The sequence below is a fragment of the Protopterus annectens genome, chromosome 7.part0 (genome assembly GCF_019279795.1).
Source record: "Protopterus annectens isolate FY-2018-M chromosome 7.part0, PAN1.0, whole genome shotgun sequence".
NCBI classification, from domain to species: domain Eukaryota; kingdom Metazoa; phylum Chordata; order Ceratodontiformes; family Protopteridae; genus Protopterus; species Protopterus annectens.
Window position 1 is genome coordinate 1,058,352,462 of NC_056739.1, and position 18,335 is coordinate 1,058,370,796.

General features: G+C 40.1%; 1 protein-coding gene across 1 annotated transcript in view; it reads left to right on the plus strand.

Annotated features, from left to right (window-relative positions):
• The first annotated feature begins 1,870 nt into the window (after positions 1 to 1,870).
• LOC122806132 (vomeronasal type-2 receptor 26-like) overlaps positions 1,871 to 18,335 on the plus strand; it is a 92,664-nt gene continuing 76,199 nt past the window's right edge. Inside the window, exons 1-2 of the mRNA XM_044076369.1 lie at positions 1,871 to 1,906; positions 2,013 to 2,136. Of these exons, the coding sequence (XP_043932304.1) occupies positions 1,871 to 1,906; positions 2,013 to 2,136 (160 nt within the window). The remainder of the gene's footprint in view (positions 1,907 to 2,012; positions 2,137 to 18,335) is intronic.

Consider the following 18,335-nt stretch of genomic DNA (forward strand, 5'->3'; position numbering starts at 1 on the left):
TGCAGCACCTCGCAAGGTCTTTCTTTTATAAATTTTTACCATCTGAAAATAATAACAATAATTAAAATTATTACACAATATAAACAATTATCATTTCAAATTAAGCCCATACCAGTACACCAAATATTTTATGCTTAAAGTCAGTTATGATTTTAATGACCGAGCACTGCAATACAACCTAGGACAAAGTAACATGTATGGTTAGTGACGCTATAGACCTAAAAGACTAGTGATAAGAATATTAAGACAGAGGCCTAGACCATAATGCTTGAAAACATGTCAGATACTAGGCCTAAAATATCAGAATAGACTCCTAGACAATAATATTTGCTTGCAACTAACTTTTTACTATAAAAGGGGTTAGTTGATACAGTATCAACTATCCCATACACACTGCACTACACAAATTAATCTGCATCTCAAGAAAGGAGCATGGAACAATAAAAATCTCACACCAGGTCATCTATGCATCCCATTTACACAAAAAGAATATGGTGCTAGGCTAAAAGTTCCTACCTCATTTGCAAAATGTCTTATGAAAGAGGTCATCAAATTATTTTGTGAAGCTCTCAAAACACAAAAATCACAAACACTTTGTCAATTAACAACAACCAGAACTAATTTTATACAAGAAGATAGGGTGGTCAGAAGAAGATTCCTGCGTGAAACCTTCTACGTTGTAAGAAAGCATTGTATCAACCTGCCCTGTATCAACTAGCCTCATTCTCCCCTGCTACATATCAAAGCTAGTGGGCAGTTGAAGTTAAGGAGCAGAATCTACCGTTGTTATTGATTCTGTCCTCATAAGGTTACAAAGAAACTCTGCAAAAATATTTCACAGTTTCAAGTGCCACTCTAATTCTGAGTCATGAAATGAATTTAGTTTAGATTATTTCATCTATTACTGCAAACTGGTTTTCTACCCAGGCAACTGCTGAAAAGGAATAGCTTTCTGCCCAGTAGAACTATCCCAGTAAACAAATGAAATAACAAAATAAATAAAATAAGTAAGTGAATAGACACTGTCACCATTAGGCTGGTGTAATGCACTGATAAATGCTCTAAAGTGTAACTCTGTTAAAAAGGAGGTAAAAAAATAAAAAAGTCAACTTTTGTATACTAACTTCACAATTATGTCTGTAATATTATATCAGCATAAAAATGACAATGTTATAAAACCTGTTGTTAATGCAACACTACACGGTTAGGGGTCGCCACAGCGGAACTCCGGTCCGCTAATGATTGGCAGTAGATTTTTATGTGCCAAGTTGCCAGCCCTGACGCACAACCTTCAACGAAGGTACGCCCATTCATGCATGTCTCCACACAGAAGACGCTCTAGCTGAGAATCGAACAGGACAACGTCTTACTGTGAGGCGGCAATGCTTCCGCAGCACCACCGCCATGGGATTGGGTTAAACACACTGTGGTCCTGAGTTATTTTCACTTTCCTTTCTGCAGTGCTGCATAATACAGGGTGTGATTTTCTTGCAGTTATATGAAGCTACAATGTGAAATGTTACATGTTGCTTTGAGGCACTCTTAACTTTTTATAATTTAACATTTCAAGGTTACAAACTAATGTGCATACAGGTTTCCTGTTAAACCATGCCTAAACTGAGGTTCACAGCAAACCTGAAGGCCTTTAAGGGTAAACTAGGGAAGCATTGTGTGATTCTGTCCTTACAGTGTATCACATAGAGCATATAGAAGTGTGTGTGTCTCATTGTCACTAATGATAAATATTGAAGGTACTACTATAAGGACATTTTGGGGAATCTACTTTAGGTTTAGGCTAAGAGTTGCATTTAGACCAGAAGGCCCACAGTATAAACATGTAATGTTATGTCAGTAGTGTAATATATACATCATGTCTGCAGCCCTTTATCCAATAGATGGAACTCTGGTATGTTCTGCTTTAATAAGAAGGGCTGGAAATATAAAATGAATATTGACTTAAATACTAACTTTTTTTTTTGTCTGCTATGGTTTCTTTTCCTTCAAATCACTAGTTTCCTAGGTCTGTCTGCAGTGATCATTGTACTGCTGGATTTCGAAAAGCTGCTCGACCTGGGCAACCAGTTTGTTGTTATGACTGTGTTCCATGCTCCAAAGGAGATATTAGCAATCAGTCAGGTATGCATATCACTTTAAAATAACATGCGCTTTAGCTGAAATTTTAATACTTCTATGAATTTTGAGCTTATGAAATATTTATTTTTCCGTAGAACCTACTTGTAAGATAATTTTCTTGTCTTCACAGATTTGCAAAAAACTATGACTACTATAAATAGACATTGCTTAAGTTTCCTACATTGTTAGCAAATCAGTAGTTGCTCTCTAATATAACCTGCATTTTATTAGTTATACATACAGTGCATTTTGCAATTTGTATCTCTACTTCTTAGATTCTTTTATTGAACTGTATATAGATGTGACTACAGTTGTATTTATTTTATGCTATTAACCATGTTAATCTCACAGAGACATTTTTACAGGGATATCCAAGGATAAGAGATCTATAGTAAGAATGTATTTTATTGGATTAATTGTTTAGCACTGCCATTTTAAAGCTCTCTTATATTTCAGATCTGTATTTAATTTCATAGAAACTCAAAACATAGCTGCTTGCTAAACAGTTGGCTTGGCTTTTACTGCATGTAGCTGCAAGATTTTCAGTACACAAGTACAGTAACACATTTTGCAAAATTTAGAAATAAATAATGAGCCAGATTCATTAAAGCCTGCACTAAATGTACACAGTCTGCATTCAAGAACATCCCTAACACATTTTTGGGCTTTCTAGTCACTCAGAAAGAGTACATTAAGTGCACACATGGTCTACACTTTGTGGTAATCGTTATGAATGCCCCACAATATTTAAGATTGCAGGAAAATAAGTAGGAAACTAAAATTAGGAGGAAGAAGGTGTGAGTTATGCTTGTGTTGTCTGTTTGCTCAGAATGGTGTACACTTAGTGTTGGCATTAATGAATCCCAGGGGATGCCAGGTTATACTTTATTGTAGACAGCATCAAGACTTTATTCTAAGAGCCCGAGTTTGAGTCTGAATGTATCAGATAACTTTTTCACATTTTGCCTCGCCTGTGACTTTCCAATTCATTACAATTTTGTTAAATCATGTCTATGAAGCAATAATTTCACACTTTTTCTTCAGCTTTTCCTTTTCAGTCTTCATAAGGTAACTGTTGTCCTAAAACATCTCTTCCACTGGAAATCTCTATTTATAGAGTAAATGTATGAATCTTTCAATCACTTAAAAAGTATGCAGACTTTACTGTTTTTATTAATACGGTGGTGGTGCTGCGGTAGCGTTGTCGCCTCACAGTAAGACGTCCTGTTCGATTCTCAGCTAGAGCATCTTCTGTGTGGAGACATGCATGAATGGGCGTACCTTCGTTGAAGGTTGTGCGTCAGAGCCGGCAACTCGGTACGTAAAAATCTACTGCTAATGATTAGCGGACCGGAGTTCCGCTGTGGCGACCCCTAACCAGGAAAAGCCAAAAGACACAACAACAACAACAACAACTAATATTTATTTATTTTATTTAGTAGTTGGTCACTAGGTTAATGTGTCTGTCATTATTATACAAATTTAAGACCTAGTCTGGAAAAATACAGTTATAAAAGTAAAATGGTTTATATTAACATAATTAGTAATGACAAATACTACAGGTTTATAGTACGATATATTAAACCAAAGCAGCATGCTACAACACAAAACTAAATATACAGGTTAATACTTAAGGATAAGGAACATGACATATTAGGTTTCAATCTCTCTCAATGTGCTGCATGACCCACCTAGTTTGTGTAACAATAGAGCAGACATAGCTTTGAGGGAGAGGGGTAGAAGTGTTACAACAACAGAAATATTGTCAAGCTACAGACTTCTGTTTTCATTGATGAAATAAGATGTAGTAGTGGAATCATAATATTTAGTCAATAACATTCAAAAAGAGAAAAAAATAAGCATTGTGTTGTAAATGAAATGAGTGCCATGGGTTATAGATTAGTGCATACTTCTGTGGTACCACTTAAGCCACTGCCACCATCATTATTATTATTATTATTACCATTTTCTAAACTGCTTTCCCTAGCAGTGAGCTGAGTAAGGTAGACTGATCTTTCCTGTCCCCAGCTCATCCTATGGAGTCCCCATATATTTCAAGGCAAGAAGAAAGAAAAACAATTTTCCTGAAGTCCGACCTACAATTGGCTAAGGCAGGCCCCCTCAAACAATCTTATTAAAAGAACCTCCTGCCTAAAGGATGCTACCTTGAGAAACTGTACCCACAAACAATTTTCCTGAAGTCCAACCTACAATTGGCTAAGGCAGACTCCCTCAAACTATCTTATTAAAAGAATCTCCTGCCTGAAGGACACTACCCTGAGAAACTCTACCCACAAACAATTTCCTGAAGTCCGACCTACAATTGGCTAAGGCAGACCCCCTCAAGCTAGCTTATTAAAAGAATCTCCTGTCTGAAGGATGCTACCCTGAGAAACTGTACCCACAAACAATTTTCCTGAAGTCTGACCTACAAATGGATAAGGTTAATACCTTAAACTGTAATGAAATCATATGTACTGTACATGGCTGACTTGGGTCTAAAGCACCTTTAGTCTGTCCCCCATAGTAATTTGGCTCACGCTCTGTTTTTAAATAAACTTTGCCCTAGCATTCGATTACATAATTTTTTAACCTACAATTAAACCCTGTATATTGTATTATCACTCTGGTCTCCCACATATAGCCCTGAAAACTGTACTCTAAACCCTGTAAAAGTATAAAACACAGTCTAAATATAGTCTATAACCTAGTGTAAAATACAGTTTAAACATACAGTTTTAATACACAGCCATTACGTTAACACTAAATACATACCATATGGCTCCAAAAAGCCTAAGAAAACATGTGTAGTCAGTGTTAGCCCCTTAACTCCTCCCTGTCTCACTACATATGCGAGGTTTCTAATACACCTACTGAAACCACCATTTTCAAATGCCCAGTGCTTCCAGACCCAGTCGGCAGCCTTGCGTTTACAATCTCGTATGTTATTTTAACAGAAAATTGCTTTAAAGTATTCAAAGTTTCTGTATTAAATCAACGAAAGCTAAAAACAGCATAAAATGAGATCTGACAATAAGTAGAGTATTCTATACATATTAGCAATTAACTCTGAGAAACTAAGGCATTGTATTTAAGCTCCATGGGCTTTCTATACAATTTCAGCAGTTAGTATGTATGGCAAGTGTAACAGACAGTTTGACAAAACTGCTTTATTGAGAGCTGTGCCTTTTGTGGGTTAAGTAAAGCCAATATCTAAGCCTTTTACTGCATGTCTGCACCTAGTTTGGCCTAGCTACGTTATTCACTCGTACAAACGCAGGCTTTTAAATCAGATATGAAGCAGTTAGCTGTTGTCTTTTACCTTATATTATCAGTTCATTAGCAAATAAGGAATTGGTTTTGTGCACAGGCTTGCAAATTTGTAACTTATGAAAGTAATTGCTGAATGTGGAATGGCAGCCTGACTAATATAAATAGGATAGCTTAATCTTGAACATAGCATTGTAGTGTGTTGCAAATGGTACTGAAGAAAGTAAAAATCACAGTCTAGCATTATTTTTAACTGATTGCAGATCCATACACTGAAAACAAAGCAAATACTGTGTTTGCAGCTTTACGGAGTTGCTGATTACCGTATACTCTATAGTAAAAGTGAATGATGAAATGCTTGCTTGCTTGCTTGGTGACTAGTTATGTGATAGAAAGGTTCTTACTCCTAATGTATTTTTATTTTTAGGCAGACCCCCTCAAACTATATTATTAAAAGAATCTCCTGCCTGAGGATGTTACCCTGAGAAACTGTACCCACAAACAATTTTCCTGAAGTCTGACCTACAATTGGCTAAAGTTAATACAGTAAACTGTAATGAAATCCTATGTACTGTATACTGCTGACCTGGGTCTAAAGCACCTTTAGTCTGCCCCCCATAGTAATTTGGCTACCTCTCTATTTTTAAATAAACTAGTTTGCCCTAGCATTCGATTACATAATTTCTTAACTTACAATTAAACCCTGTATATTGTATTATCACTCTGGTCTCCCACATATAGCCCTGAAAATTGTACTCTAAACCCTTCAAAAATTTTAAAACACAGTATAAATATATTTATTTTTATTTATTTTACATCTGTTGACCAGGATAGTCCGTCTGGGTGTGAGCCCATTTTCAGCAGATGCCCGGGCAGAAAAGCTCCAATAAAATAAGAACAACATTGACAGGTACAGTGTCGGTTTTACACAGAATTTAACAGAAATATCTACAGACAATAAAGAAAGTACAATATACAAAGGAGAAAGTTATTAAAATATAGTGAAGTCATATATATATATATATATATATATATATATATATATATATATATATATTTTTTTTTTTTTTTTTTTTGAGGGCAGGGGTCCATCTTTAGTTGATCATTTGAGTATACCTTAATACGTGTACATATGTATACCCTTACAAAAAAAAAAAAAAGAAATTATCAAATTATACTCTTATTGTAGGTAGCTGATAGGTGGTGTTAACAAGTGGGAGTGGGGTATACATGGAGACTATAAAATTTGGGAGATGAAATTTGATGTGGGCTTTTGTGGTATTAGCCTGGCTTAGTGCAGGAGCAGAGCCAGTTGTTAGTGAGGTGGTCTTTGAGCAGAGTATTGAATTGGTGTAGGTTGGTAGCATTTAGGATGTGTTGAGGGATTGAGTTCCAAAGTTTAGAAATGTGGTGGGAGTAGAGGGCGTCTCTGGCTTTGTTGTTGCTTTTGGATACTTGGAGGAGTGTTTTGTGCGAGGATCGGAGTTGCCAAGTGTTGGTATATGGTTGGAGTAATTGTTGTAGGGCTGGGGTTCTATTTGGCTGGCAGATTACTTGGTAAGTAAAGGCAAGTTGGGTATAGGTTAGTTGTTGTGGGAATTCCAGCCAATTTATTTGTTGTAGGGCAGAGTAGTGCTGGGACATATATGGGGAGCTAGTGGCGAACTTGGCTATATTATTGTAGGCTGATTCAAGTTTGGTAAGGTCAGTTTTGTTAAGGTTTGTAAAGAAGGGAGAGCATAGAGAACAGTAGATAAGAGATGAGTCCTGGCGATGCTTAGTCTAGAATGACTAGTTAGAAAAGTTTGATGTGTGTTTTTTTAATGGTTTGAGAGAGGTGTAAGTCGAATTTTAATTTGCTATCAATTGTGACACCTAGTAATTTGGTATGTGAGCTGGTGTTTATAACTGTATTGTTGGAGGAGTGAATTTGAAAAGTGGCTGAGGGATTGGGTGTTTTGGTGGGGATAAAGAACATGAGTTTGGTCTTGTTTGGGTTCAGTATGAGGTTAGTGTTAGTTAGCCAGGATTCTACTTCTAGGAAGGATTGTTGTGTTATAGCCTGTAGTTGTGTCAGAGAGGGGGCGGAGCATATCAAGGTAGAGTCATCTGCATATTGGATGACAGAGGTGAGAGATGTGGATTTATGGAGTTGATTTGTGAAGATGGTAAGTAGTAGGGGGCCTAATATGGAGCCTTGTGGAACTCCTATGTTAACAGGAGCAAAGATGATAGCTCCTGTTGCCATCTAACAGCCTGCTGGCGTTTGGTTAGACAGCTATGGAACCAAGCTAGGGAAGAATGACTGAGATGTAATGTGGCCAGTTCTGACAGCAGTTTTTGGTGTGAAACTGTGTCGAATGCCTTTGAGAGAGCTAGAAAGATGGACAAGACGTATTTATTCTGATTTCTGTGTTCATTTATTGTGTTAGTAAAACTGAGGAGGGTGGTTGTGGTGCTGTGGTAGGGGCGAAAACTATGTTGTGTGTTTGATAGGAGGTTATTGGAGAGAAGGTACTGTAGAAGCTGGGAGTGAATATATTTTTCTAGTATTTTGGAGAGAGGTGAAAGAATGACAATGGGCCTGTAATTAGTAAGCTCGGTAGAGTTCCCATCTTTATGCAGTGGGGTGATATAGGAGGCTTTCCAGATTAGTGGGACATAGTTCTCAGAGATAGAGTGGTTGGTGAGGATAGAAATGGGGTAGGCTATGACTTCGGAGGTTGCTTTGAGGAATTCTGATGGGAGGTTGTCAGCAGCTAGGCTGGTGGGCTTGAGCTTACTGAGTAGTTTTTTTATGGTATGGGTTGGGACAAGGTTAAAGGAGAAGGAGTTTACACCCTCATTGTTGGCTACGGGGATTGAAGTAGTGATGTTTTGGCCATAGTCAATAAGTGAGTGAATTGTGTTTATGAAAAAGGAATTGAATTGTGTTGCAATGTTATCATTAGATGGGGGGGGGGGGTAGGATTGGGGGTAGACGTACTAACCAGGTTGCAGGAGTTTTTTATAGAGGCCCAGAATTTTTTGGGGTTGTTTTTGTTACTTTGCTGTGCAGTGATGTAGTAGGGCTTTTTTGTCAGCTTTTATCTGGGATTTGGCTTTATTCCTAAGTTGTTTGAAAAGTAGAAGGTTGTCATTGCTTTTTTTTAGTTAGCCAGTGTTCCCATGCCTTGTCCCTTTTCTTTTAATAGGTCTTTGGTGTTGTTTCTAAGCCAGGGTGTGCGATGATGTTTTATTCTAGCTATTCTGCAGGAGGCCAGGCTGTTTAGGATGTTGACGAAGGTGGTGTTAAAGTGTTGAACAGCGTCATCTAGTGGTAGTGTTTTGAGGGGGGACCAGTTCATTTGTTGGAAGAGGGAGTTGAAAATGTGGGTATTACATTTTTTTCTTGTTGCGGATTACCCTATAGACTACTTGTCTAGGAGGACTAAGATTTTTCTGATTAGGTATGTGGGTAGGTGGTCACTTATGGTAATGGGAAGGCATCCTGCTAGAAGGGGTGTGTTATTTTTATTTGTGAGAGTCCAATCTAGGATGGATTGTCTGTTGAAGGTTTTGTCTATTCTTGTGCGGTTTTGTATGAGCTGGGAGAAACCATATAGGTTTATGAAATTGGATGGATTATTAGAATTATAGGTGGACCAGACAGTGTTGACGTCACCCATAATTATGGTTTCTTGGTTGAAGGTTGTGGATAGCCAGTGAAGTATATCTTTAACTGTGCTAGTGTTATCTCCAGGAGGGACACAGAATACCACTATGATAAGTGTTTTGTTCTTGTTGATATTCAGTTTGGTGATGAGTAATTCTGCATTGTTAGATGTAGGAAATGTGGTGCTGATAACTTCTAGGGATAGATTTTGTTTAAACATTATTGCTACACCTCCTCTACATTTATTTTGACAATCGAGTCTATATATGTTGAACCCTGGGGGAAGTATTTTATTGTTTTTGACATGTGGTTTAAGCCAAGTTTCAGTCAAAATTGTTATGTCAGGGGAATGTAAGACAATTAGTGCATGGAGGTCATGGATTTTGTTTCGTATACTTCTTAAATTTATATTAAAGGGACAGTAGGGAGTGTTCTTTGGGGTGAAGGGGTATGTTGTAGTTGATTGAGGTGTAAGTGGTAGTTTGCTTATTGGTAGTCTTGGGGCCAGGGTTGGGGTGGATATCACCACTGAGTTTTAGTTTTGATAATATATGAAATAAAGTTGTTATAAGTTTGCTTAGTTGTTTGTGGTTTCTAACTAGTGGTTAATTTCTGTGTCTGGTTTGATGATATTTAAGTGGGAGGTAGTCTATTTCTGTGTTGCTGTAGAGGTTGGGTGAAATTTGGGAGTTGTAGTGGTGGGTTATGGGCAGTGGAGAGTTGGTGATGGAGTTGGTGGGGTGGTCATAGTAGATGGGGGTGTAGAAGTTAGTTAAATGATAAAGAAGGGTTAGTGTGAATAGGTTGGCTGCGTGGAGAGATAAGGTAGTAAATAGTATTTGTTTTAGTGGATGTAATGATGTGTGCTTTAGTTAATGTAACATTGCATGCTTTATTAGCGTGTTGATGTTGTTAGAGTGGGACTAACAGCGTATGGTTAGTGTGTGTTGTGAGATGTTGGAGGGGGAGGTGATAGTTGTGAGTTTGTGGGTATGTGGTAGAGCAGGGATTAAATCAGATAGGAGGGTGACTATGTGGGAGGTCAGAACAGCTGAATGTGTAGGTGGATATGTGTTGCATTGACATGTGGTTTAAGCCAAGTTTCAGTCAAAATTGTTATGTCAGGGGAATGTAAGACAATTAGTGCATGGAGGTCATGGATGTTGTTTAGTATACTTCTTAAATTTATATTAAAGGGACAGTAGGGAGGCTGAGCTCTCTCATCATAGGACTGGCAAGACCAGACAGGAGGAGAAGGTTACCACACACACTATAGACCCAGTCTCACATAGTACCATCACAACCTCAAATCATACACATAAATACACAAAGACATACTCGGAGGCTCTGATCAAAAATCTACCAAAACAGCAGAGGCCACCAAAGCAGACACCCAAACAACTACCACCTCAGAACACAACACCTGCAACACATAGACCTCACAGTCAGAGTGTCAAACAGTCACAGCCCTTAAGGCCAAACACAATGCCAGACACACTAGTCATTGGTGACTCCATAGTCAGACACACTGACGTCCCGCTCACCAGACTGAGTAAAGAGAAGGTCGCAGTAAGCTGCCTGTCGGGCGCTAGAATCCGCCACATAACGCAAGCACTCAGGTCTCTCAACAGCAGGTACAAGTACGACTCAGTCATTGTCCACGCTGGTGTAAATGACCTGAGACGTACCTCCTTGGACTACATGAAAAGAGACATTGAGGAGCTCTCTGATTATGTAGCCCAGGCAGGTATGACCCTGACCTTGAACAGTATCCTACCTTCACCAAGAATGATGCCACAATACAGAGATAAGATGATCAGCTTTAACAATTGGCTTAAACTCTGGTGTCATTCAAAGGGGATCCAATGTCTGTCTGCCTGGGATGACATGCTGGACAAGCCACGCTGCTTTGCAAGGGACGGCTTGTACCTGTCACCCCTGGGATTCCGGATATTGGCAAAGGCTCTTGCCACCCCCATAGTGCCTTTTTTAGGCAAGGCTCAAATTCTAAACCTACCACCCTAGAACACAAAAAAGGAAAAAAACTAAGGGTAATGCTGCTCAATGCCAGAGGTCTCAATCTCAAAATGCACGCACTTGAGGCCCTTCTCAGTATGGAGAACATCGATGTCTGTGCTGTGACAGAAACCTGGTTCAAGGCTCCTGAGAGCACCCCAGCACTTTCAGGTTTTACCTCATATCATGCTCCGCCCCAAAATCCGGACAATACCAAGAAAGGAGGGGGGGTATCCATATTCATCAAGGACACCCACACCTCAAGATTGGTGGCAACGCACAATGCATCAGAGACCATCCAGGTGCAATTAACCATAGGCAAGACTGCTCTGCAAATTGTAGCATGTTACAGGCCACCCTCACAAACTCAGGAACCTCACATGGCTTTCCTGAAAACACTGGAGGGGATAAATGTATCTCCAAACACCATCATACTAGGTGACTTCAATTACCCTCATATAGACTGGGAACACTACTCAAGCCCAAACACCCTAGCCCAAAAGTTCCTGGAATTCATAAACTCAAATGCCATGTAACAACTAGTCACCATCCCCTCAAGAGGAGAAAACATACTTGATCTCATAATCACGAACATGGGATCACAATGTTCAACACCGGAAGTATACCCCTCACTGGTGAGATCAGATCACAAACTAATCTCGCTGGAGGTCCTCATCCCACCCCCACCTGAAATAAAAAAGACCACAGTAAAGAACTTCTCGAAAGCCGACTTCACACTTCTAAAGACCAGTGTGGTCTCCTTTAAGGCCCCCGAGCTGGCGGAAAACAGTACTCAAGCCGCTGAATCACTTACAAATGCCTTCTACCAGCACCTGCAGGACTGCATGGATAAGGCAATCCCAAGCAAAACAAAGACTCTTTGTACCAAAGGCAAGCGTCCAGTCTGGTGGACCCCAGCCATAAACAAACTCTACAACAAAAGGAGGAAGCTACTACAAGATAGAGCAAAATCCTTAAAAGGTAAGACACCTCTGATCACTATAAGTAAAAAACTAAGAGCTCTCATAAAATCATCCAAAGCAAATTTTGAGAGAAAAACAGCTAAAGACTCAAAAGACAATCATAAGACCTTCTTTAGCTATGTTAGAAACCTGGGAGGAAACTCCCAGATATGCTCAGAATTAGTTCAAAATGATGTGAAGATTACTGATCCTACAGACATTGCCAACATACTGGCTGACAGGTTCAGTGCTAACTTCTCCCCCCCCCCAAAAGGAGAGATATCTATACCAAACGATTGCAGCCCCCCAAACATCTCTAACGCCCAAGTGAGAACTGCTCTCTCCAAGGCAAAAAACACAGCATCCATGGGACCTGATGGTGTCCCCGGCTGTGTGCTCCACGAACTCAACGAGGAATTAAACCCACAGTTAGGACAGCTGTTTAATCATAGTCTCACCTCTAGATACGCACTCCAGGAGTGGCACAGCGACTGTGGTCCCACTTCACAAAGGCGGTGCCTCCACCGACCCTGGAAATTACCGGCCCATTAGCTTGACAAGCCTTATCTGCAAAGCCATGGAGAGGATCATAAAGGATCTCATAAATAAAGACATAGGGAATTTGCAGACTTTGGATCCAACCCAGTTTGGCTTTGTCAAAGGCAGATCATGCCTTTTAAACTTGGTTGACTTTTTCGAAACAGTCACCAAGGCCATTGATGAGGGAAAGGCAGTCCATATAGCCTACCTCGATCTGGCAAATGCCTTCGATACAATACCCCACTCGGGTATCATTGAAAAACTCATCAGCTTAAATGTTAACCCATACATCACAAGATGGGTTGCAAACTGGCTGAGTGACAGAACCCACAGGGTCAGAGTTGCTGGCGCCATGTCAGACTCAAAGCCTGTCACAAGTGGTGTCCCACAGGGCTCAGTCCTGGGCCCAGTCTTGTTTGGCATCTACTTTTCCAAAGTACAAGCAAACACAGGAGGGTTATGGCTGACAAAGTTTGCAGACGACTGCAAACTGGGTGCCGTAGTCGAAAACACATCTGACACAGATATCCTTCAGAAGGGTCTCACAGAAATGGATAACTGGTGCCAGAGCCATGGCCTAAAGTTAAATGCCAAAAAATGCAGTCATACCCTTCGGGAAAAACAAGGTTACCCCTAGCTACCATATAGGTGGCAATCCACTGAGCACAAAAGAAGTTATCAGGGACCTGGGGACCCAGGTTGACAGTAGCCTGTCATTCGACACCCATGTTGCTAAAGTAGTTAGGAAGACCTTCTACATTGCCCACCTTATCATGAAGGGATTCACATCTAGATCAAGGGAGGTCATAGTCTCCCTATACTCATCACTCATCAGACCAATGATTGAGTACAATGCCCCATTCAGAATGTATCTGACCCGACACTTGCAGCAGCTGGAGAGGCCACAAAAGTTCCTCACCAAAAGGATAAAGGGTCTCAAAAATCTGACCTATGCTGCCCGACTGAAAGAACTCCAGCTCTATTCAGTCGCTTACTGCTTGCTCAGAGGTGACCTGTGCCTGACATACAAGGCCATGTCAAACCCAGATTTGATGAATATGCTTCACCTCAAAAAATCTAGATCCATCAGAGCCACAAGGGCGGGAGACTTAAACCTCGACACGGCTATTAATAGGACGTGCTGGAGGGATAGATTCATCACCCAAAGACTTCCTATGCTGTGGAACAAAATCCCAGTATATGTGAGGCAGAGCACCTCGCTGGCCTTGTTCAAGAGAAATCTTGACCAATGGATGGGAGATCGCAGATATACCCCAGGGATTACCTCAGTGTCACTGCTCGACAGAGGCACAGCAAAATAATGGGCATAGTTCCCCAAACTAAAGGGGTGGTGTAAGCCACAAAACTATGGGCTAGGCTTGTAAATGCCCTCGGGCAGATAGCCTAGTATGAACCTATGAACCTATTGTAATGGTGGCGGAGGGGGGTATAGCTGAGACTGACCTGCTTTGGGAGTGACAACTGTTAGATGTGTATGAAACAAGAGGGTGTTTGTATTGATAGCATTTTGCAATGGTAAAAAGGGTAGGAATTGGTAAAAGGTTAATATATGTGTGCTAATGAATGGGTGTTGATTAGAATTAGTGTGGAATGTGGGCTATTTTATCATTCAAAATCGTACAGATGGTGATTGGTAGACACATGTGAGTGGGAGTGGTTAAGCTGAGATAAATTTGAGTGATTTAGGGGCGAGAGGGATGGGGAGCAGAGTGAAGTCCGAGCATAGCGAGGATGGAACGGAGCGAAAAGAGCAAAGTTAAATACCTGCACAGCAAGGAACAGTCACTTAGACTACCAGGTACTGTGAAACGTATCTATGCAGCTGACAATTTTGTAGACTAGGAATTCTTAGAGAAATAGAAACCTTATGCCAGGAGTGGGAAAAATATGGACAAGTGTATTGGGAAGGAGACTGAGTAAAACAATGATTCCAAACTAGAAAGTATTGGGTTTAGAGAGATCTCTGGTGGGGATGGGGATGGGGGTGGGGGTTACCAGCAGTGTGCACTCCCTGAATACATTCTAATGAAATTTACAATCATAGAAGGGTTAAATCATTATTATACCATGACCCCCCCAAAACGTGCACGCTGATTGGCCAGCGTGCCCGTTGTAAATCGAGTTATACTAATGGAAAAAGGTCCGGTCGCCCGGACTTTTTTCCCTTAGTATAACTCATTTTTTTAAAACACTGTCTCGCTATGTTAAATGGGTTTAACATAGCGAGACAGCTTTAAAATAAGCAACGGAGATCTCCGCTGCTTATTTTAAAGGTCTCGCTATGTTAAACCCATTTAACATAGCGAGACAGTGTTTAAAAAGCAACGGAGAAACCTAAGATCTCCGTTGCTTTTTTTAGTCTCTGGCTATGTTAAATTAGTTTAACATAGCGAGACAGTTTTTAAATAAGCAACGGACATCTCCGCTGCTTATTTTAAAACTGTCTCGCTATGTTAAACTCATTTAACATAGCGAACACTAAAAAAGCAACAGAGATCTTGCTTCTCCGTTGCTTTTGCCCACAGCTCTGGTGTACGCGCAGGCGCCGCAGTACATCAGAACTGCCGCGGATGCCAGACATCTGCGGAAGGGCAGTAAACAGGCATTATACTATGCCATTATTTAAGAAAAGTAATAGTTTCTTTTCTTAAATAATGTCATGATAATAGCAATAACTCACTTCTGGTGGTAATGCTAAATTTACCACATTTGCTTTGTTTGGTCTCGGCCCGGGACCAAACCACGCCAACCGTGGGTAAATTTAGCATTACCCACACCCAGGCGTGGGTTATTGCTATAACATCCACTGTAATGTTCCTGTACTTTAAGTAAACCGGCCACAGACTTTTGCAGATGCAGCTTGCTGGTAGAGAACTGCTATAGGGATGGTAGAGAACTGCTATAGGGATGCCCCACAGTGTTTGTATTAGCTGACAACTGTAAATGGAAATAAAAAAAGAAGCTGATTAGGAAAAGATGATAAGGGCAGTGCTAGAGGAGGTAGGACTGTCTTGATAATTGGTGCAATATAAGAAAGGAGTGGAAGGAAATAGGTAAAACAGGCTAATAACACTACAGTTACTGAGTTAAATTAACAACTCTATGCAGTAATTTGACACTAAAATATGTTCAAACAAATACAAGCATCTAGGCATACATATAGTGCTCAACCAAGATGAAATGTATAATATCCAGCTTAGCCTGGGTAAAACAGTCACTGTAACATATGACAGCATTACCTATAACGAATATATAGTACAAGCCATTACTACACTATAGCAGCTGAATGTCTGCAAACTATAAGGAATTACATTACATCCCAGTTTAAGCATATAGTGAGCAGTTAAATTAGTTTGCTGTTAGTTGGGAATACAGCTGATAAAGCACAGTATCTTCCTTTAAAACAGTGATAATTACACAATAGTTTCGATAATATGAGCTAAATGGTCAATAAAGTCACAATAAAAACAAACAAAAAAGAATAACAAACCATCTTAAAACAGTAATGCATAAGAAGAGTTCAGTTTGAACCCAAGACCAGGTGTTGAGCATAACCTTTTAAATATATACACTTGTAAATGGTGGCATGTCTTACTGCTTATAACAAATAATTAGCACATATTCTGAGAATCCATGGATTTCTACAGAGAAAAAAAATACATTTAACAGAACTTACATGGAGATCACACTATTGGAAGGTGCCAAAACAGCAGGAAGAACAGGCTAGAGTAGTTTAAAATGGCGCTGGTCTGAATGAAGTGTATTTGAAATGTTCTGCTAGCTTATAATTGGAGTTTCTGCAGGAGGGGCGGGGTAATATTCACCAAAAGGGAGAGAGAATGAAGGATACCCTGCTACTGGATGTCACAGTCCTTAGAGAAAAATAAAATGAATGAGCGAGAGAACAAGGTAAAAAGAAAGGCCTAGCAGAAGGGCAGCTAGAAGGAAAGGCGATTGATAACTGAGTAGAGTTCAGCAAATTCAGAAGAAGACGGCAGTAGAAGGAGTGAGGTACAAAAGGGGAGGGCAAAAACAAAAATAACTGCAGAGCAAGGAACAGTCACTTAGACGACCAGGTACTGTGAAAAGTATCTATGCAGCTGACAATTTTGTAGATTAGGAATTCTTAGAGAAATAGAAACCTTATGCCAGGAGTGAGTATGGGGTGGGAGAAATATGGACATGTGTATTGAGAAGGAGTTGTTGTATCTTTCGGCTTCTCCCAGTTAGGGGTCGCCACAGCAGAACTCCAGTCCACTAATGATTGGCAGTAGATTTTTACGTACCGAGTTGCCAGCCCTGACGCACAACCTTCAACGAAGGTACGCCCATTCACGCATGTCTCCACACAGAAGATGCTTTAGCTGAGAATCAAACAGGACAACGTCTTACTGTGAGGCGACAACGCTACTGCAGCACCACCACCAAGTAAAACAATGATTCCAAACTAGAAAGTGTTGGGTTTAGAGAGCTCTCTGGTGGGGATGGGGGGTGGGGGTTACCAGTAGTGTGCACTCCCTGAATACATTCTAATGAAATTTACAGTTATAGAAGGGTTAAATCATTAACATACACTGTAATGCTCCTGTACTTTAAGTAAACCAGCCACAGACTTTTGCAGATGCAGTTTGCTGGTAGAGAACTGCTATAGGGATGGTAGAAAACTGCTATAGGGATGCCCCACAGTGTTTGTATTTGCTGACAGATGGAGGTCACACTACTGGAAGATGCCAAAACAGCAGAAAGAACAGGCCTGAAAATTGTACTCTAAAACCTGTAAAAGCATAAAACACAGTCTAAATATAGTTTATAACTTAGTGTAAAATACAGTTTAAAATACAGTTTTAATACACAGCTATTAAGTTAACACAAAATACATAGCATACGGCTCCAGAAAGCCTAAGAAAACACTTATAGTCAGTGTTAGACCCGTTCCACTCACCCTCACTGCACTTGGGCTCGCTCCGCACTCCTCTCTGCCTCCAATTTCTACCCACCCCCAGTACCTCTAAATTTATTGGTAATTAACCACACTCCTGTTATAACATCCTATCAGCTTTCACCTACATACTCTTTCCACCCTGCTATAACATCCTATCAGCTTTCACCTAACATATTTTCTCCACCCACTCTATTACCTCTAAATTGACCATCAGATCTTCTACTGTTGTGTCATACAAACAACAGATCCTAACTACTATACTCTTTCTCTCATAATGCTACACTACTCATTACTCCCCATTCTGCTGGCCACTTATTTACTCACCTTGCATGAAAACGAGTTGCTCACTGGTTATCAGTAGCCAAAAGGCCATACTATCACCCCAGATGTAAAGCATCCCACCTTCAGCCATGCTAATAATAATGAGTCCAACTCAACATCTTGCTCACTCTTTCAGCATACCAACCCCTGGCACATTAGCCCCAGATCTAGACAATACTACAAACTTATAAACAAACTCCTGAAGCTTATCACTAAATATAGGCCTAGCCTAATACTCAGTGGTGATATTCACCTCAACCCAGGCCCATCTGCCACTGATATATTCACCTCCTCTACTTGTAACCTAAGCCATAAAATTATAATCAGTAGACCAACTAACTCTCTCCTGGCCTGTCATCTCAATATTAGGAGCATTAATAATAAGGTACATGAACTGCATGCACTCCTTGCTGTGCACTCCCCTGAGATTCTATGTCCATTTGAGACCTGGTTAAAACTAAACACTACTAACACT